Source organism: Haliotis cracherodii, unplaced genomic scaffold (genome assembly GCF_022045235.1).
Source record: "Haliotis cracherodii isolate W230 unplaced genomic scaffold, xgHalCrac1.p SCAF_3, whole genome shotgun sequence".
NCBI lineage: Eukaryota > Metazoa > Mollusca > Gastropoda > Lepetellida > Haliotidae > Haliotis > Haliotis cracherodii.
Window position 1 is genome coordinate 33,295,582 of NW_027266286.1, and position 22,526 is coordinate 33,318,107.

General features: G+C 44.4%; 3 protein-coding genes across 3 annotated transcripts; 2 read left to right on the forward strand and 1 right to left on the reverse strand.

The window, feature by feature from the left end:
• Window positions 1-243: 243 nt before the first annotated feature.
• LOC139475864 (T-cell acute lymphocytic leukemia protein 1-like) lies at window positions 244-2,232 on the forward strand. The gene is made up of 2 exons (XM_071259075.1): window positions 244-299; window positions 1,629-2,232. Exon 2 carries the CDS (start codon window positions 1,650-1,652, stop codon window positions 2,166-2,168), a length of 519 nt encoding a protein of 172 aa, XP_071115176.1. The 5' UTR covers window positions 244-299; window positions 1,629-1,649; the 3' UTR covers window positions 2,169-2,232.
• Window positions 2,233-7,974: 5,742 nt separating this feature from the next.
• On the forward strand, window positions 7,975-9,123 carry LOC139475376 (ice nucleation protein-like). Its single transcript, XM_071258594.1, has one exon. It carries the CDS (start codon window positions 7,975-7,977, stop codon window positions 9,121-9,123), a length of 1,149 nt encoding a protein of 382 aa, XP_071114695.1.
• A 7,349-nt stretch (window positions 9,124-16,472) lies between these two features.
• LOC139475377 (uncharacterized) lies at window positions 16,473-17,468 on the reverse strand. Its single transcript, XM_071258595.1, has 2 exons — window positions 17,333-17,468; window positions 16,473-16,921 (listed from the first exon to the last, which is right to left on the reverse strand). The coding sequence occupies exons 1-2, from the start codon at window positions 17,466-17,468 to the stop codon at window positions 16,473-16,475; spliced, it is 585 nt and encodes a 194-aa protein (XP_071114696.1).
• Between the last annotated feature and the right edge of the window lie 5,058 nt (window positions 17,469-22,526).

The following is a 22,526-nucleotide window of genomic DNA, read 5'->3' on the forward strand; positions in this document are numbered from 1 at the left end:
AACACTCATTGACACTAAAAGTACTAATCTCTCTAATAATCCCCTTTCCCGTAGGCGAGTGCCGAGGCTTACCGATCGCTGCTACGAAACCAGTAGATCGGAACAGTGGGCTGACCAATCAGAGGCCTCGAGCCCGGCGTATCAGGTACGACAATTAAGGGAGGGCGGAGCTGTGGATTTCACGTCGGGGCATATAAATTGATGGTTAACCTTGAAAGAAATTAGCACCAACATAACAAATAATCGGGGAGCGGTTGAGCGTGATATCTGGAAGGAACGTGTTAACACAATTAACAAAGGTAAGTCTACGTTTCATCGTTTTATATGTTTGTACTTCCTAACAGTCGAATTAAGCATTAGGCAAATTTATTAGAATCCAATTATTTAATTGTATTTTTTAGATAAGCACGGGCTGTTTCGTCTGTTTGTACGATTATTTCGTTTTCACGAACTAATTGTAGGATCTAATTTTGTTCGGAAGGATTTATGAAGATTTGATTAATTCCAGCCAATAGAATAATGGAAAATATGGTAGTGCTAAATCAACTGTAATTATGTGTTTTACACGGAAGCAAACTGGGCAATACTATACATGTTGTACAGTCATGAGAGAATTTATTGATCCTAAATATTCGGCTGTCAGGGCATACTATTCCATAAATACTAATTCTCTAAATAATGCAGTTACTAGTATTAGCTTATAGATTTGCCTAAAAATCTTGAATTCATTTACAGTCATTTGAAGAAAATTAGTTAAAACTTCGAGGCATGTCAACATGTACATGAAACAAACTGCAATATATATGTGTCCTTTAAATACGCAGGAAAACATATTTTGTGGACCATAGCCGATCCTTTTTGAAATACAAAACAGTGATAAGAATATATGATGAGGTAGTCCTATGTATGTAGTGTAAGCGCGATGTCCGCACCGATATCCCTACCATAATACACCCATAGCACCATATATGTGGCACAGGAAAACCAAACATATACATAACTTCTTCAAGTGGCACCATTTTTTCAGTTCATTGATAACGTTGTTAGTATCTACACCGAAAGGTCGCATTAATTGTAATAAAGAAGTTGTATATCCATAGAACCATCTCCCTTGTTCTATATATAAATATACATATAGCAACAATTCATTTCATTATATCCCTGAGAGGGTACAGTCCCATTTCATTCTCAAGTCCTTTTCATTTTCCTTGATTTTAATCGTAATATACTTGTTTGTTTTATATGTTTTTGCTTAAACTTAGTAAAAATCAGCAGTAGCGAGAGGGATGGTGTAAATCCTGCTAGGGTACCGTGCAGGGAGCAGATGTACTGCAAGTCCCCATGGTCCCTAGTATGGTGGCCTACCTTTGGTTGCTTATAGCCCATCTTTACGATGTATCGTTATGAATAGTCACATTTTTATGGTTACATGGTTTTAAATCTATACCTGTGATAATCTTGTGCTTTTACTGTCCTTTTTCGATAGATTTTATAGTCTATATTTATGTATTATTACTGTACAACTTGATTTAGTCACGATATGGCTGAAATATTGCCCATGTAACTATTAATCTTAACTCACTCATTCACTCACTTCATTTTATAAAATTAAAATGTTTATATTTCAGACATTTCCCAGAAGAAAAATAATGCAGAGATACACGTTGAACAACTACATTGACCTGAACCCCATCAAGATGACCTCTCCGACCTGCGAGGACTTGGGCATACCTACAGAAGCTGAGGACATAGCCTACTCATTCTGTCGTCGTGGCCTGATACGCAACAGCGGACTTCATATCGATGGTATTAGATACGATGCCATTAAAAGCAACCCATTTTCCCCAGTGTGTATGATCCCAGTCCCGACACAGTTTACACTAGACTCCGGGCTCGAACCTTCATTTATCCGGAAACGGAACGAGCGGGAGAGGGAGAGAGTGCGGTGTGTGAACGACGGGTACGAGCGGCTGAAGGAGCACCTGCCTCTAGACAACAAGGAGCGGAGGATAAGCAAGGTGGAGACTCTGCGTGCCGCCATACAGTACATCAAACACCTACAGACGATGCTTGACGACCAAGGGGAAATGGGCACCAAGAGGAAAGCTCCAGAAGCTGACGACAAACCTATCTCGAAAAAACGGATGAAGAAGGAGAGACAAAATTGACTGGACTAATGTGATATTGAAGGTTGAAACAGGGTAACGCGTGTCCTTATATGGGCTGCATCCAGAAGTGCTAGTTGAGAAACGTTACACAGGTGTGGTGTAATGAACCATGTGATGAACGTGTAGGTGGCGGTGTCCACCATCAGTGGCAGGCAACCCGTGCAACTATGTGAGGCTGTCAACATGTACGCCATCAAAGTAAATCTGCATATCAACTCTTGTGTATAACAAGGTATGACTTTCTTTACTGTATTGTTGTGATTTGTTGTTTGTGCAATACATTGTTCTACAAAAATAAAACTGCTTTATTTGAAACACCAAGGAGGATTTTGTTTTCCTTAAATCCAAATTAACTTTTCAATAGTATATTCTGACTTTGCAATCCTGACAACTTACATTTGGCTTTAAATCCACCGGCTGTAGTTGGCGGGGTAACTAGTCCCGACTCAACGCCAGCTCACGAACACCATTCTACCAGTACAAGTTCATAAGACATGCACCATGTCATTCAGAAGAAGTGTGATAAGCAAATTGTTTCAACGAACAGGGTAGATATGCAATCAGAAATTTGACAACGTTTACTAGTTGATTTAATTAGGCACTTTTGGGGTTGGAAATGCCAGGCAATTACATATAATAATTGGAGACCATCGCATGTCTTCTCCGGGAGAAACCCAGAGGAACATCGTACCGTCCCCTGGATACAAAGGTGTATGGTACGTCTATTTCAAAACAAGACACGGAAATGTATGTTCGCTTGCCTTTCTTCAACATATTCGAATGATTTGAAATGTGAAACGGCGTGAGTAGTTCTGGCTTGTAATGTGCTACCAAGTCCAGATACGTATCCAGTGAGTCAGTGGTTTGGGTATGTGAGCGTTTCGTGAGCACATCATTCTCTATCTCAATGCATTGGCTACACCTGTACGTTTTGTTCAGAGTTTTTTTGTAAAAGAAAACAGCAGGCTCTACCTGTGTTAAAAACACATTAACTTCTGGTGTGGACAATGCGACGCACCGTTGTGTGGCCACTGTGTAGTATTTCAAAGCATTCCGAAACATTTTAATGATTACTTGATTGGGTATAAATTTCCAAACAGTCGCGGCGAGTACTGTACTCCACAGATCAGTGGAACGCGTGTGGCCCGGTGCACATCAACCGTCTCAACACGCAGAAAAGGTTCCCGGATCTGACCAGATCAACGCCAGGAATAATGCTGAAACAATCCTTCGTTTTTTCGATGTACTTACAGAGTAATATGCAAACATGACACGTGACAGGAATTCAAACAAAATAAACTCCACAAGTCACGGCAGTTTAAGCGGGGACACTTCAACAAGAACGTGTTTAGAAAGTTGGAATTGATCACACAAGGGCAGATACGTTATGTGGGTAGGTCAGTGGTTCGTGTTGTGCATGGTTTGACGTGTGATTTATGTTTACAGCAATAGATAGTATCAGTTATTACACACTATCTTATATTACTGGATAACACAAATACATAGGCTGATAGATGTACACTGATGTGTTTTGGATTAGGTTATGGTCTCTGGTCGACATGAGGTTAGACATTGAGTAGGATTTACATACTATTTTATATTTTACATAACTACTCGTCTTCCATGTGAACCAATATTACGGGTCTTACATAATCCTTGGCTTCTGATGTTGTAGGTAAGTATTTCTGGCTATGCGGCCCATAATACAATTACATTTCATCAATATATTTGTCACGTGATTTTACATTTTGCCGTAAAGAAAACTGACTTTTGTAGAATCTAACAAGCGTACTAAAGTATACTTGTTGCAATGTACATTTGATAACAAAGGGATATACGCCTAGCTTAAGTTCGCATATTTGTTGCATTTAAAGGATACATGATATCATCACAGTAGGAACATACATACATTTACTTTTCTCGCACACTATTGCTAGAGTGTTTTCGAGAAAGGTTAACCTTGAGATCTTGAAGTGATATTCCAAATTTACAACAACATCTTATTAAATATTTGTCAAAGATATTTGTTATATAGAATTCTGGCTGCAGTGAAGACTTAATACCGAGTGATGCGTCACGTATTTTGAAGACGAAATAGATTCGTGCCGTTCATGATAAACAAAATGTCCTTCAAACGTTGATTTATTTTATTTACAAACATACGTTCATCTCCAATCTGTTGTTAACCATGCACAAGAATATCTAGAACTAAATAACATATACCTTAACTTGGATACCCAATTGGCTTCACCATCTTCATCCATTGTTTTAGTGACATAAAACACTGGGGTGGATAGCAGTAACAATCCATCCTCAGTAAGGTTTTCAAGTAATTCAGAACTCTAATTTTACTATGTACAAACTTATCGCAACGGCAACTTCTGAAAGTACTGCTTTGAAGCACATTTTCCATCTGAAAAGAGTTTTTAAAATATGTAGTTAGTACTTTTTTTAAATAGATTAAAAATATCTGGTACCCAAATCTCTGCACCATATTATGGAATTGGTGAAATTGTACAATCAATAACGGTACACGCTATAGATAATGTGATATTCATATGTCTTTGGAACAAATAATATATTGAATTAACAATATTTGGCTTCGCTTTATGTGGAGATGTCTTCCTGAGAGAAAGGAACAATTTATTGGACAAGAGTCACGCAGAATTTCGTAATTGCCAAACCACTAACATATTCTGGTTCATGGTTTAATACACAGAAAACTCTAACACTCCAGGCCAAAAAAGGTTTGCAGTCACTAAAAACAAACATAAATGATTTTCATAAGTTACCTTTACATGTTTTGACTCATTTATTTGATTCAAGCTTCTACCAATCTTGTTGTATGGCAGCGAAGTCTGGGGGTTCATCCTTCACCTGATATTAATACATTCCATGATAATTTCTGTAAACAGCTTTTACATTTAAGACGGAGTACACCTAATAGTGTTGCAAGGGGGGAGATAGGTCGTTATTCACTTAAAGTAAACCAATATATGAAAATTATTAATTATTGGACTAGACTGATATTTCAAACTGATAATCAACATCATGAAACATGTTTATGATTATCAAGTGTCCTTGGTTGATAAAGGTATTGAATGTTGGGCTGTTCATGTAAAACAATTATTACCATCATATGGTTTTTGTTCTGTCTGGTGTAATCAAGATGTTCCAAATGTAAATAAGTTTATTGTTTGTTTTGAGCAAAGATGTATAGATATAGATCAGGAGACTTGGTTAAGTAAATTAAAAACATTTTCCAAACTTGAAATGTATTCACAAATAAAACCATGCATTGTATTAGAAAAATATTTAACACCAATACCTGTTAGAGTATATCAATTTGCTCTTAGTTCTTTCCGTTGTTCTAGCCATAACCTAATGCTTGAAGAAGGTAGAAAAAATGGTCTTTCTGGAGATGAACGCTTATGTCCATTTTGTATAGTCCGTGTATTTGAAACTGAGTATCATTTTTGCATTGAATGTCAATTTTACCCAGATCTAAGAAATAGTCTTATACCTAAGTATTACCATTCACAACCTTCATTTGATAGTCTTGCCAAAATGAAGATGTTATTAATAAATTAGCTAAATATATTTTTCTTGCTTTTAAGAAACGACAACAGTTTTTCAAATGTATGCAATAACTCAATTGTTTCACTATGTATATCACTTATATTATCTGGTGCCTGCTATTGTTGTAAACCATATTGTATAATGGGCCGATGGCCTCTTTACTGAAATAAACTCTCTCACTCACTGACATATTCCTCACTACCACAAGTGGACTTGAACATTGAATAAGAAGGTGTTTTGTGCCATTTTAAGGTTGATATTGCCAAATCTGTTCATAAGAATATTTAAGACGTGTCACATTCTACTGAAGGTACGTGTAGACTACCAGGATACTGTTCTTCCCATACGTAGCCATTGCCAACTCCAAATAACGACAACAAAATGTGATGTGACACCAGGCATGAGACAGACATGCGCTAGGTCTAAGGCTAGCAGCAACACACGCATACATTTAATTAATGTGTTTAAGGATTTCTTTTGCAAATTGTGCCACTTTTCTCTGTTGTAATAAGCTTTCAGTCATTAATAAAATATCGAGTATTATAAGACAAGGTCTTGTAAAATACTTCTTGTGAATGCATAACTTCTGAACAAAGGACATGTTAATCGTGGCCAGCTAGGTTATGTTTATTACAGTGACAGTTTCTGCCTTCCCCTGGTACATTGTCAACAAGAGTTTTACTTTAGACGTCCAACTTATCGTCCTATTTTCTGCTGCCTGTAATAAGTGTTATGAATCGGGCATATACAACTTTATCCAAACCATTGTTTGCTTTTGTAGGCATATATGGGTAAAGGTTGTCTACCACATCACAGGGTAAATGTGATTTGGGCTGGATCTTACCTTCCGTACTATGACATCCGTGACCTTTCAATACCCGTCCCATCCAAACCCTTCCCCGGGATAGTACATTGTCGATCTCTTACAATTTCCAAAATGGTAATTCTGGTAGTATTTGGAAATTAAACCTTCTATCCACACTGTTTCACATTAAATCAATATTCTCCACACACTTTTAGGGACTTCATGATAATAAGTGGTAAGTAGATTACATGTTCTTGTGTTTCTTAATTTACTTTAAAAATAGCATTACTTACAACGACAGACATTTGAATTTGAAGTTTGTACTAACGGAACATGTACATAGCAATAGTTAAAAAAACATCCAAAGAAGAGTAGAACTCTAATATTGAAATGTGTTTATCTATGAGATAGAAGATTCATAAATTCACCCGATGACACTTAAGATAAGGAGCCTGAACATATTATGAATTCTGAATCCGGCATTAGATTTCAGCTCTAGTGGACACTCAAATGCCGGAATTATTGAAAAACCTTTTCGAATCTTGTGTCCGAGATATCAACTTCTATCCTCAGCGCGTGAATAGGGATTACAAAAACAGAGGGAAATGACACAAATTAGCGTTCTAACGTCTTCTTTTCACCATCTTATTCTCAACGAGGTTAAACAGGGTCCACATTTTATCAGCGACCACTTAAGACGGACACAGCATATTGACCAATGAATTTCAGTCGGACAGCGCGCGTGTAATGCACGTGCGTGAATGGCGCAAGTGAACTCATGGGTCACGGTTCGATTCAAAATGGCGGACTTTGTGAAATTCAAACCACCTGCCTTCTTAGCGGCGAGTGTCGGTATCGCATTTCTACCTTAAATTGATTTTGAGAGCCTGTGTCAATACTATTAGTGATAAACAGGCCGATTGGCTCATCAGAGCATTGATCAAGGCCTGGTCGTGGTTAATGCTGTACAAACGACAATCTTCACTGTGTCATTTGAAGAGACAGGCGTGTTTGGAATGTACAGCCATTCAATGCATCCGCTTATAGTCAGATCCGACTTGGTAATATAGGGAAATCCCACACATTACCTTTTATTTCTGGTTATAAGCTTAACTGGGCTTAAATTCACTTGACATGATTTTATCATGAAAGTTCCATTTTCTTAATACACCGATGATCGTATTTCTTCAGCTCCAAACCAATTCGAGGGTATTATCTGTAGACCATTTCAGCTTCAAGGAACTATTCACTTTAAAAGTTGAATTGTTCAAAACGAAATATTGGGTTGGGGTGGGTGGGGTGAGGAGAGTTGGGTAACACTTTGATAAACCAAATAGTTTATATGTTAGACCTGCCTCATTTTACATGGCATGAAGCGATTATTGTGTGTGTCGTCAGATGGTATGCCAGTACACCTCAGAGATGGTATGCCAGTACACGTCAGAGATGGTACGCCAGTACACGTCAGAGATGGTACGCCAGTACACGTCAGAGATGGTACGCCAGTCCACGTCAGAGATGATACGCCAGTACACGTCAGAGATGGTATGCCAGTACACGTCAGAGATGGTATGCCAGTGCACGTCAGAGATGGTATGCCAGTACACGTCAGAGATGGTATGCCAGTACACGTCAGAGATGGTACGCCAGTACACGTCAGAGATGGTACGCCAGTACACGTCAGAGATGGTACGCCAGTCCACGTCAGAGATGATACGCCAGTACACGTCAGAGATGGTATGCCTGTACACGTCAGAGATGGTATGCCAGTGCACGTCAGAGATGGTACGCCAGTCCACGTCAGAGATGATACGCCAGTACACGTCAGAGATGGTATGCCAGTACACGTCAGAGATGGTATGCCAGTGCACGTCAGAGATGGTATGCCAGTACACGTCAGAGATGGTATGCCAGTACACGTCAGAGATGGTACGCCAGTACACGTCAGAGATGGTACGCCAGTACACGTCAGAGATGGTACGCCAGTCCACGTCAGAGATGATACGCCAGTACACGTCAGAGATGGTATGCCAGTACACGTCAGAGATGATACGCCAGTACACGTCAGAGATGGTATGCCAGTACACGTCAGAGATGGTATGCCAGTGCACGTCAGAGATGGTATGCCAGTACACGTCAGAGATGGTATGCCAGTACACGTCAGAGATGGTACGCCAGTACACGTCAGAGATGGTACGCCAGTACACGTCAGAGATGGTACGCAAGTCCACGTCAGAGATGATACGCCAGTACACGTCAGAGATGGTATGCCAGTACACGTCAGAGATGGTATGCCAGTGCACGTCAGAGATGGTATGCCAGTACACGTCAGAGATGGTATGCCAGTACACGTCAGAGATGGTACGCCAGTACACGTCAGAGATGGTACGCCAGTCCACGTCAGAGATGATACGCCAGTACACGTCAGAGATGGTATGCCTGTACACGTCAGAGATGGTATGCCAGTACACGTCAGAGATGGTACGCCAGGACACGTCAGAGATGGTATGCCAGTACACGTCAGAGATGGTACGCCAGTACACGTCAGTGTTTATTCGTCTATGTATGTAATGCCTACACAGAAAACGACTACCACTACAATATCGTTACGTGAAATATAAGTTAAAGTTGGGGCATATTTCATAGCCTTCGATAACAGGTATAGCTTTAAAAGTTTTTTTTATATTTCTTTCTTAAACATATCAGTGCGTACAAATGTTTTCCCACCGACAGAGAAGCAAGGAACTAATTAAATGCGAGTCATTAGACCACACACAATAATAATCGTTTGTACTTCGGAATCCCGTCCTGCTCGTTCTCATCCTTTATGATAGTAAATTTCGAAGTTTTATTGAATGGAAATGAAAAAAAAAGAATTTGACCTCCGGTCGTACAAATATACAAATGGTGGGTCCCCGAGACTATTAATCCCTTTATTCATGTACATTCGAATGAAAAGACGTGCCCGTGGCAATGGAAGAACAAAACAATGAAAGTGCTGGAAGAAATAATATCGTTGTAGAAGGAAAGACGTTTAAGAGTGGACGAAATACAAATAATAACGGCATAACACTAACAGAGCGTCAGTTGTGATGTCGTCGTACATATGACCAAACATTGGACTTGGAATTTATCGGACCACATGTCTCAATATTCGAAACCAAGGAGACCACATGTATACATTTTTATATAATCTCTCTGTTGTAGCAAGGTCAATGTGGAGACTATGTGTTTACATGTGAAGGGCCCTTCCCTTTACTGGTTATGACAAGCTTTAACACCCATACATTCTTGGCGATGAGCAACAGTGAACTGCCGCCATGTTTGGTTAGTTGGAAATAATGCTTATTCCTAATACCTATGAGAATGTACAGGGCATGCTCCGCCTCGCTGGTGTGTAGCTTGTGGGCAGTCTTAGACACCAACATCCCAGTGAGTTAAGCATCAATTGTGTGAGAAGTATTGTAGTGTGATTATAGATTACCCAGACTATGTATTAGGCAATTCATTGACAGGCGTGTATGGTTAACCTGTCCAAATATTAACAAATAGGCACGCGTGTTTACAGTTCAGCATTTGCTACCATTATTCTGCTGTTATATTCAGACATATGACGCTTCTGCTCCTCACTCGCCGGACAAATAACACAAGGGCTGACGGATCTTGTAAACAAATATATTATTTTTGTAAAATGCGATGATGGTTATAATTAGGCAACCCATAACCAGCTTGTGTAACTATCCTTCTTTGAAATAGCCGCGATACGTCACAGAAAGATGGTTAAACCCCGGACATGATGTGCAGAGAGTTGATGTAATGACCCACGCCGGACACTGACGTTGCACGACTGTCTCATTACTATCATCAGCAGGCGCGCCTCAGCACAAGTATATTCAGAAATATTCACACAGCAAAACGAAGCAAGGCAAAGAAGTTAAACCACGATAAACTGTCCTACCGTCCATTGTCAAATACCATGTTTAAACATTAGATAATGATTGGGACCAGTGCTGTGTTATAGCTGTATGCTAACAAGTGGGTCATCACTGCTGGCAGTGCAAAACAGGCCGCATCACAACCCTTCACTGAAATAAACCTGACCCACATTGGTTTAATGTCCTGTACACACAGCCATCGTTGTGGATAAAATTCATACTTTAATATCCAGAACATTAACTTTCATCTGGGACCAAGGTGTTACTGAAAGCAGTTATTCTAATTCCTGCTTTTATTCATATACACTGCAAAGAAAAAACTGATTTGCTTTTAACGAACGAATACCCCAAGTACTCCTTTAAAAACATATAAGCGAATATGTTCTTTTGTCAGCTTACAATTCGTTCTTAATCTTATATCATACGATTTATTTATCAGGCAATGTATTGTATATACGTTTTGTCCACATTGGATCGAGCCCTGTTGATCAGGAAACATCACTTTCCTGGCGACTAATGCAAGACACACGTGTAAGTACAAATGACGTCACTTAGTTCACATCGAATCGTTATCTCCGGACAGTTTGGGATCCGGGTGATTTCGTCTGACAACAGTTCTGTCCGGACCAGCACGGTGAAAACGACATCCACCTTTGTGCATACACCGATAGTGTGAACTCTAGCTGTTGACATACGTCGGCGTTGCGCGACCGAAATAATGCAACAAATACTTTTAATTGAATATTACTTTGTTTTGGCAACTTATTTTCAGTGACATCAGTGTACGGTTGAGGCAGGTGTCCCCTACAGGTGGACAAAGGGGGTCTTCAAGTCAGCATAGGATGTTTAGTACACTGTTAGATTTATGTAGAGAAAAGGCGAAAATACAATAAATAAATACCGCTTATATTATATTGTCAATTAAAATTAAAATGTATTAATATAATAATTGTGTAAATAGACTAGTTCTAGGAAGATACTACTGTATTGACATTGTAAAGCCAAGTTGTGTGAGCCGCCACTAAGGGAGTCGAAGACATCGTGTGTAGGGGAGGAGAACATGTGCTGTTCCAAAGCCTTATAAGGGCAGCCGCTGTACTGACTTTTGGAAAAACGGAGAAATGTTGAATTTTAACAGATGAATATTTAAAACATGGAGATATTGGCAACATATGTGTTTATATTTTGAATATAACTGCCCGTTGTGGCAGTTTGCACGAGTATATGGAAACATTTCCAGAATTGGCACAATTAGGTGCTTCGTCTGGTTGTGTAATACTCCCTCTTTGGCCCACGGGATATGTAGAATGAAAGTTATCAGATGTGTCTATGAATATTATATTTCAACCTTTGCATGACTTACAACAAAGTGACAACGACATGAAGAAGAGAAGATGATACGTATTATAAACTCATTTTAGAGGATTTCAGTTCTAACATTTGAAAATTGATTTTCTAAGAAGTTTAGATAAAAACAGAACAAACATACATGATAGTTAGATTTTCTGTTATTTTTTTATATTAAATCCGTCTTTTTCACTCATTTTAGCTACTATGTATTTGATCATACCAGCAGTCCAAAACTTGCAGTTGGAAGCATTCTTTTTTCTAAAAAGGCTACTTGTCAGCTGTATAAACACATGGTCATCTGATAACTTGCATGCCAGTATTTCATTTTCAAGTTTTCCACCAATTATTATTCTGACATTTCCAGTGTACCATACCTCGTACACAAAGAGTGGCGAAATGTAATGTCGTTAGTTTTGGGCGTCAAGTGAATATTTTACAATTAAATTAAACCGTAGAACCTATTCACATGCCTATTATATGCCATTAATAATTGACTTATGAAGTACAAAAGAGTCCTTTTCTTTTTGTTGTATAGCATTTCGTACATGGTAGTACTTATGTTGACGGTATTGTGTGGTGATGGTTTCTTAAGGATACCCCATATATAAACATAAAAGGGAATTTCACGTGGGTTAGTCGGCATTATAAATATGTTCATCACCTAGATTGGCTAGCTGGCTGGCCAGTGTGTCGAGCTATGTATGCTCGGAGTATTCTAGCGTTTTGATAGTTCGTTAACCTCAACCACTAGTCTTTGCTGACAAAGAAAATTCTTATGAAACTTAAATAGATTATTGTGTACACAAATGAAAGAAAATAGTTCTAATCATTGACAATACTGCATTAATAAGTTAAAGTTTCGGCCCCTTTTAATTTGGTTGTTAAAGTAAACTTATTAATAATGGTTTACATTTAATGTTTGTGATTTTTTGTGTAGGCTTTAGTGTGGAACCTCCCAACACCGCCCCCCTTAACACACACACCGTTCATACATTGAAATTACAAGTGGCTGATGGAGTCTCCCACGCCCCAATCCCTGTCTATTTTATTTAAATCCTGGAACCGCCCCTGTATAAATGCTCCTTTTGCCAGAATTACGTTTCAAAGTGAGTTATTTTCAAATCCATTGACATAATCGAATTCATAAAGTGAAGGTGTTGAAAATATTACATTTGGCTCTCAACGTGCAGTTACTGTCTCATAAAACTTAGCCATTGAGGTGGTAATCGGAATGATGATTGGTTAAGGGTTGTCTCATGTCTTGCTCTTGCGGTTCACCATGTGAACATTCTTTTCACTATTTCCTTGAAGGTAAGAATTATACTCTATTTAGACTACCTTTGGTTATTATTAATATAGGGGCGGTCGGGTAGCCTAGTGGTTAAAGCGTTCGCTCGTCACGCCGAAGACCCGGGTTCGATTCCCCATATGGGTACAATGTGTGAAGCCCATTTCTGGTGTCCCCCACCGTGATATTGCTGGAATATTGCTATTTTAAAAGCGGCGTAAACCATACTCACTCTATCACTCACTATGTTTAATATAGGCTCAGCCCAGTTAGGCAACAAGAAGTGGTGTCCAAAATCTGTCTAAAGAACAAAACCATTCAATATTTAAATCAGGTCATCATTTTGAAGCGAAAATATATAATAAAAATAAGAAGAAGAAGAAGAAGAAGAATTTCTTATCACTACTTCTATATGTTATCTTGTCTTACCCATTTACCTATTGCTTGTAAACAACAGTAATACAAACAGTGCCAAAAGCCTTAGTTATATTTATTCTGTATTAATGTTGGGGTAAAACTGATTATGCAAATCAATAATATTTTACCGTTAATACCACAGTTTACTTATTCTCAAGCTCCCGCACATTACTGGAAATAAACAGGTCTATTATTTGTTATCACTGCATCAACTGTTGACATAACAACGCTTCATAAAATACTTCTATAAATGTCCTAGCTTCAATACATCATGTGTCTATAGTCTGCATATACCGTAAACTACGGTTATAACGAACACGCTTATAACGAACTGACGGATATAACGGACTTACTTTTTGGTCCCGACTATTTGCTGTATTTATGCTGTATATATGCTTATAACGAACTACGGTTATAACGAACTAAAATTAGTAGTCCCTTTGAGTTCGTTATAACCGTACTTTACTGTATATTATATACCATAATGCAATGAAAAGTATACATCAGAAGGTCCCGCAAGTGTGACACCTGTGCCAAATCCATTTTATGCTTGTAATAACATGTTTAAAATCTACTGTAAGACTTGACAAACCCAAACCAACCATTGATTTTAAAATAAAATAACTCATACCGAAATTTGAAATGAGTAATCTATATTTGTTTTATGGATCAGAGCACATTGATATGCGCTAGCCAGTTGCATGCCGTATGCACACCCTGGCCACAAAACGCTCGTCTCCATAAACAATTCTAGTCTCCATACAAAATTCTAGCATGGGGCTGGTGTTATGTCAAGGTCATTCTGAAGAACCCAATCCCCGCCACCCGATAGAATTTCGTTTTGAATAAATAGACAATTAAAAAAGTCACCTTACTCCCGTGTTTCAGATCCATGTTTCATTCAGTTTAGTATCCACACAAGACAACGAAATGCTAGTGTGTATTTATTTGTAATTTTACAACTTTATATACCAGCCCGTGTTCAGCTGTACACACAGATAGTTGTAAACATGAGTAATGTGGAAAGACAATATAGGTACAGGTGTTACTGTTCCCGGGGTGTCCAGCAGCGTGGTTAGAGAAGCGGTCAGCCATAGCCAGACGTGCTGCCCCACCACACAATGTACCACTTACCTAACGCATTACAGCCATAGCAACACAATGTACCACTTACTTAACGCATTACAGCCATAGCCACACAATGTACCACTTACTTAACGCATTACAGCCATAGCCACACAATGTACCACTTACTTCACGCATTACAGCCATAGCCAGACGTGCTGCCCCACCACACAATGTACCACTTACTTAACGCATTGCAGCCATAGCCACACAATGTACCACTTACTTCACGCATTACAGCCATAGCCACACAATGTACCACTTACTTCACGCATTACAGCCATAGCCACACAATGTACCACTTACTTCACGCATTACAGCCATAGCCAGACGTGCTGCCCCACCACACAATGTACCACTTACTTAACGCATTACAGCCAAAGCCAGACGTGCTGCCCCACCACACAATGTACCACTTACTTCACGCATTACAGCCATAGCCACACAATGTACCACTTACTTAACGCATTACAGCCAAAGCCAGACGTGCTGCCCCACCACACAATGTACCACTTACTTCACGCATTACAGCCATAGCCACACAATGTACCACTTACTTAACGCGTTACAGCCATAGCCAGACGTGCTGCCCCACCACACAATGTACCACTTACTTAACGCGTTACAGCCATAGCCAGACGTACTGCCCCACCACACAATGTACCACTTACTTAACGCATTACAGCCATAGCCAGACGTGCTTCCCCACCACACAATGTACCACTTACTTAACGCATTACAGCCATAGCCAGACGTACTGCCCCACCACACAATGTACCACTTACTTAACGCATTACAGCCAAAGCCAGACGTGCTGCCCCACCACACAATGTACCACTTACTTAACGCATTACAGCCATAGCCAGACGTGCTGCCCCACCACACAATGTACCGATGCGGTAAAATACGATGCTAGTTCGTTCATAGGCAGTCCTCAGTACGTCTATCTCGTTCTTAGCCAGTCTGCAGTCCGTTTGTATCCAGTTCAGATCGTGTAAGTGCCCGTTCACCTCATCCCGACAACGTTTCGAAGCAGTTCGAGCACGTCCGTAGCCGATCTCAACCCGTTCTTAACCAGTTCAACCTCGTTCTACTTCGCTCACAATACGTCCAAGCCAGTTCTAACTGATTCTTAACCCGACCAACTCGATGGCAGTACGTCCTCATCTCGTCCCAAGTGCGAGTGTATTCGCGTCCTGGCCCGTCCTGGCCCGACTCCTATGGATACCGAGCGCGTTGTAGCCAGTCTTTATTCAAGTTCAGGGCTCCGTACACATCATGCTTCCAAAGAGAAGTCGACCCGGCCGGTGTGCACACGTACTGCAATTTATGTCGGACTGCACCACGTCGTAACACGTCCCTAGTAGGTTCGAAGTACGGCAATTCCGTTCGTAATGCGTCTTTTTCTTGTTAAGTACGTTGTCAATCCTACTAATTGCAGAGCGGGATGGACGTGAAAACAATTTGAGCAGACTCAAAGTTCTAGAGCACCCTCCCCGTCCGAGCCCGTCCATGAAGTTCGTAAAAAGACTGTCAATACGTCGACTTTGTTCATACATAGTTGGAGCCCGTTCAACAACATTTTCACGAACGTATTGAGAACTAGTTTGGTGTGATTGGGGTATGAGTGCGGAGTTAGTTCAGTAACTGAGCTTATCATCCACCTTCCTGCCCTTCCAATGCGTCCTCCGGTCTGTGCCTTGCCCTCAAATGCGTCCTCTGGTCTGTGCCTTGCCCCCAGTGCGTCCTGCGGTCTGAGACTTGCCCCCAATGCGTCCTCCAGTCTGTGCCTTGCCCCCAGTGCGTCATGCGGTCCGTCCCTTGCCCCCAATGCGTCCTCCAGTCTGTGCCTTGCCCCCAGTGCGTCCTCCGGCCTGTGCCTTGCCCCAAGTGCGTGTTCCGGTCTGTGCCTTGCCCCCAGTGCGTCCTCCGGCCTGTGTCTTGCCCCCAGTGCATCCTGCTGTCTGTGCCTTGCCCCCAGTGCGCCCTCCGTTCTGTGCTTTGCCCCCAGTGCGTCCTGCTGTCTGTGCCTTGCCCCCAGTGCGTCCTCCGGTCTGTGCTTTGCCCCAAGTGCGTCCTGCTGTCTGTGCCTTGCCCCCAGTGCGTGTTCCGATCTGTTCCTTGTCGCCAGTGCGTCCTCCGGTCTGTGCCTTGCCCCCAGTGTGTCCTGCGGTCTGTGCCTTGCCCCCAATGCGTCCTCCAGTCTGTGGTCTAACCTCCAGTGCATCCTCCGATCTGTAGGGCGTAAACCGATCTGCGCCTTGCCCCAAGTGCGTCTTTCGGTCTGTGCCTTGCCCCAAGTGCGTCTTTCGGTCTGTGCCTTGCCCCCAGTGCGTCTTTCGGTCTGTGCCTTGCCCCCAGTGCGCCTAACCTCCAATGCGTCCTCCGATCTGTCCCACATGTAGGGCGTCCTACGGTCTGCCTCGCCTGTAAAGCGTCCTCTGGTCTGTGCCTAACCTCCATTGCGACTTCCGGTCTGCGCCTAACCTCCAGTGCGTCTTCCGGTCTGTGCCTAACCACCAGTGCGTCCTCCGGTCTGTCTCACCTGTAGGGCGTCCTCCGATCTGTAACTCACCTCCAGTGCGTCTTCCGTTCTGTGTCTAACCGCCAGTGCGTCCTGCGGTCTGTGCCTAACCACCAGTGCGTCTTCCGGTCTGCGCCTAACCTCCAGTGCGTCTTTCGGTCTGTGCCTTGCCCCAAGTGCGTCTTTCGGTCTGTGCCTTGCCCCCAGTGCGTCTGTCGGTCTGTGCCTTGCCCCCAGTGCGCCTAACCTCCAATGCGTCCTCCGATCTGTCCCACATGTAGGGCTTCCTACGGTCTGCCTCGCCTGTAAAGCGTCCTCTGGTCTGTGCCTAACCTCCACTGCGACTTCCGGTCTGCGCCTAACCTCCAGTGCGTCTTCCAGTCTGTGCCTAACCACCAGTGCGTCCTCCGGTCTGTCTCACCTCCAGTGCGTCCTCCGTTCTGTGTCTAACCACCAGTGCGTCTTCCGGTCTGTGCCTAACCACCAGTGCGTCTTCCGGTCTGCGCCTAATCTAATGTGTCCTCCTGTCTGTACCACATGTAGGGCGTCTTCCGGTCTATGCCTAAGCTCCAGTGCGTCTTCCGGTCTGCGCCTAACCTCCAGTGCGTCTTCCGGTCTGCGCCTAACCTCCAATGTGTCCTCCGGTCTGTACCACATGTAGGGCGTCTTCCGGTCTGTGCCTAACCTCCACTGCGTCTTCCGGTCTGTGCCTTACCTCCAGTGCGTCTTCCGGTCTGTGCCTAACCACCAGTGCGTCCTCCGGTCTGTCTCACCTGTAGGGCGTCCTCCGATCTGTAACTCACCTCCTGTGCGTCTTCCGTTCTGTGTCTAACCGCCAGTGCGTCCTGCGGTCTGTGCCTAACCACCAGTGCGTCTTCCGGTCTGCGCCTAACCTCCAGTGCGTCTTCCGGTCTGCGCCTAATCTAATGTGTCCTCCGGTCTGTACCACATGTAGGGCGTCTTCCGGTCTATGCCTAAGTTCCAGTGCGTCTTCCGGTCTATGCCTAACCTCCAGTGCGTCTTCCGGTCTGCGCCTAACCTCCAATGTGTCCTCCGGTCTGTACCACATGTAGGGCGTCTTCAGGTCTGTGCCTAACCACCAGGGCGTCCTCCAGTCTGTACCTGACCCTCAGTGTGTCCTCCGATCTGTGTCTGGCATGTAGGGCGTCCTCCGCTCTGTCTCACCTGTAGGGCGTCCTCCGATCTGTGTCTAACCTCCAGTGCGTCCTCCGGTCTGTCTAACCTGTAGGGCGTCCTCCGATCTGTGTCTAACCTCCAGTGCGTCCTCCGCTCTGTCTCACCTGTGGGGCGTCCTCCGATCTGTGTCTCACCTCCAGTGCGTCCTGCGGTCTGTGCCTCAACTCCTATGTGTCCTCCGATCTCTGTCTCACATGTCGGGCGCCATGATGTACCGTGGTGGGGGACAGGGAGATGAGGTAACGTCTCCCCGACCAGGTTACCTCATCTCCCTGTGACCGACCACATTACATCATCTCCCTGTCCCCGACCACGTTACATCATCTCCCTGTGACCCACCACGTTACATCATCTCCCTGTGACACACCACGTTACATCATCTCCCTGTCCCCGACCACGTTACATCATCTCCCTGTCCCTCAACACGTTACATCATCTCCCTGTCCCCCAACACGTTACATCATCTCCCTGTCCCCGACCACGTTACATCATCTCCCTGTGACCCACCACGTTACATCATCTCCCTGTGACCCACCACGTTACATCATCTCCCTGTGACACACCACGTTACATCATCTCCCTGTCCCCGACCACGTTACATCATCTCCCTGTGACCCACCACGTTACATCATCTCCCTGTCCCCCAACACGTTACATCATCTCCCTGTCCCCGACCACGTTACATCATCTCCCTGTGACCCACCACGTTACATCATCTCCCTGTGACCCACCACGTTACATCATCTCCCTGTGACACACCACGTTACATCATCTCCCTGTCCCCGACCACGGTACATCATCTCCCTGTCCCCGACCACGTTACATCATCTCCCTGTCCTTCAACACGTTACATCATCTCCCTGTCCCCCAACACGTTACATCATCTCCCTGTGACACACCACGTTACATCATCTCCCTGTCCCCGACCACGTTACATCATCTCCCTGTCCCCGACCACGTTACATCATCTCCCTGTCTTCGACCACGTTACATCATCTCCCTGTCTTCGACCACGTTACATCATCTCCCTGTGACCCACCACGTTACATCATCTCCCTGTGACCCACCACGTTACATCATCTCCCTGTCCCAGACCACGGTACATCATCTCCCTGTCTTCGACCACGTTACATCATCTCCCTGTGACCCACCACGTTACATCATCTCCCTGTGACCCACCACGTTACATCATCTCCCTGTCCCCGACCACGTTACATCATCTCCCTGTGACCCACCACGTTACATCATCTCCCTGTCCCCGACCACGTTACATCATCTCCCTGTCCCCGACCACGTTACATCATCTCCCTGTGACCCACCACGTTACATCATCTCCCTGTGACCCACCACGTTACATCATCTCCCTGTGACACACCACGTTACATCATCTCCCTGTCCCCGACCACGGTACATCATCTCCCTGTCCCCGACCACGTTACATCATCTCCCTGTCCTTCAACACGTTACATCATCTCCCTGTCCCCCAACACGTTACATCATCTCCCTGTGACCCACCACGTTACATCATCTCCCTGTGACACACCACGTTACATCATCTCCCTGTCCCCGACCACGTTACATCATCTCCCTGTCCCCGACCACGTTACATCATCTCCCTGTCTTCGACCACGTTACATCATCTCCCTGTCTTCGACCACGTTACATCATCTCCCTGTGACCCACCACGTTACATCATCTCCCTGTGACCCACCACGTTACATCATCTCCCTGTCCCAGACCACGGTACATCATCTCCCTGTCTTCGACCACGTTACATCATCTCCCTGTGACCCACCACGTTACATCATCTCCCTGTGACCCACCACGTTACATCATCTCCCTGTCCCCGACCACGTTACATCATCTCCCTGTGACCCACCACGTTACATCATCTCCCTGTCCCCGACCACGTTACATCATCTCCCTGTCCCCGACCACGTTACATCATCTCCCTGTGACCCACCACGTTACATCATCTCCCTGTGACCCACCACGTTACATCATCTCCCTGTCCCCGACCACGGTACATCATCTCCCTGTCTTCGACCACGTTACATCATCTCCCTGTCCCTCAACACGTTACATCATCTCCCTGTCCCCCAACACGTTACATCATCTCCCTGTGACCCACCACGTTACATCATCTCCCTGTGACCCACCACGTTACATCATCTCCCTGTGACCCACCACGTTACATCATCTCCCTGTCCCCGACCACGGTACATCATCTCCCTGTCTTCGACCACGTTACATCATCTCCCTGTGACCCACCACGTTACATCATCTCCCTGTGACCCACCACGTTACATCATCTCCCTGTCTCCGACCACGTTACATCATCTCCCTGTGACCCACCACGTTACATCATCTCCCTGTCCCCGACCACATTACATCATCTCCCTGTGACCCACCACGTTACATCATCTCCCTGTGACCCACCACGTTACCTCATGTCCCTGTGACCCACCACGTTACATCATCTCCCTGTCTCCGACCACGTTACATCATCTCCCTGTGACCCACCACGTTACATCATCTCCCTGTCCCCGACCACATTACATCATCTCCCTGTGACCCACCACGTTACATCATCTCCCTGTGACCCACCACGTTACCTCATGTCCCTGTGACCCACCACGTTACATCATCTCCCTGTCTTCGACCACGTTACATCATCTCCCTGTGACCCACCACGTTACATCATCTCCCTGTGACCCACCACGTTACATCATCTCCCTGTGACCCACCACGTTACATCATCTCCCTGTCCCCCACCACGTTACATCATCTCCCTGTCCCCCACCACGGTACATCATCTCCCTGTCCCCGACCACGTTACATCATCTCCCTGTGACCCACCACGTTACATCATCTCCCTGTGACCCACCACATTACATCATCTCCCTGTGACCCACCATGTTACATCATCTCCCTGTCTCCGACCACGTTACATCATCTCCCTGTGACCCACCACGTTACATCATCTCCCTGTGACCCACCACATTACATCATCTCCCTGTGACCCACCACGTTACATCATCTCCCTGTGACCCACCACGTTACATCATCTCCCTGTCTTCGACCACGTTACATCATCTCCCTGTGACCCACCACGTTACATCATCTCCCTGTGACCCACCACGTTACATCATCTCCCTGTGACCCACCACGTTACATCATCTCCCTGTGACCCACCACGTTACATCATCTCCCTGTCCCCCACCACGGTACATCATCTCCCTGTCCCCGACCACGTTACATCCTCTCCCTGTGACCCACCACGTTACCTCATGTCCCTGTGACCCACCACGTTACATCATCTCCCTGTCTTCGACCACGTTACATCATCTCCCTGTGACCCACCACGTTACATCATCTCCCTGTGACCCACCACGTTACATCATCTCCCTGTGACCCACCACGTTACATCATCTCCCTGTCCCCCACCACGTTACATCATCTCCCTGTCCCCCACCACGGTACATCATCTCCCTGTCCCCGACCACGTTACATCATCTCCCTGTGACCCACCACGTTACATCATCTCCCTGTGACCCACCACATTACATCATCTCCCTGTGACCCACCACGTTACATCATCTCCCTGTCTCCGACCACGTTACATCATCTCCCTGTGACCCACCACGTTACATCATCTCCCTGTGACCCACCACATTACATCATCTCCCTGTGACCCACCACGTTACATCATCTCCCTGTGACCCACCACGTTACATCATCTCCCTGTCTTCGACCACGTTACATCATCTCCCTGTGACCCACCACGTTACATCATCTCCCTGTGACCCACCACGTTACATCATCTCCCTGTGACCCACCACGTTACATCATCTCCCTGTGACCCACCACGTTACATCATCTCCCTGTCCCCCACCACGGTACATCATCTCCCTGTCCCCGACCACGTTACATCCTCTCCCTGTGACCCACCACGTTACATCATCTCCCTGTGACCCACCACATTACATCATCTCCCTGTGACCCACCACGTTACATCATCTCCCTGTGACCCACCACGTTACATCATCTCCCTGTCTCCGACCAGGTTACCTCATCTCCCTGTGACCCACCACGTTACATCATCTCCCTGTCCCCGACCACGTTACATCATCTCCCT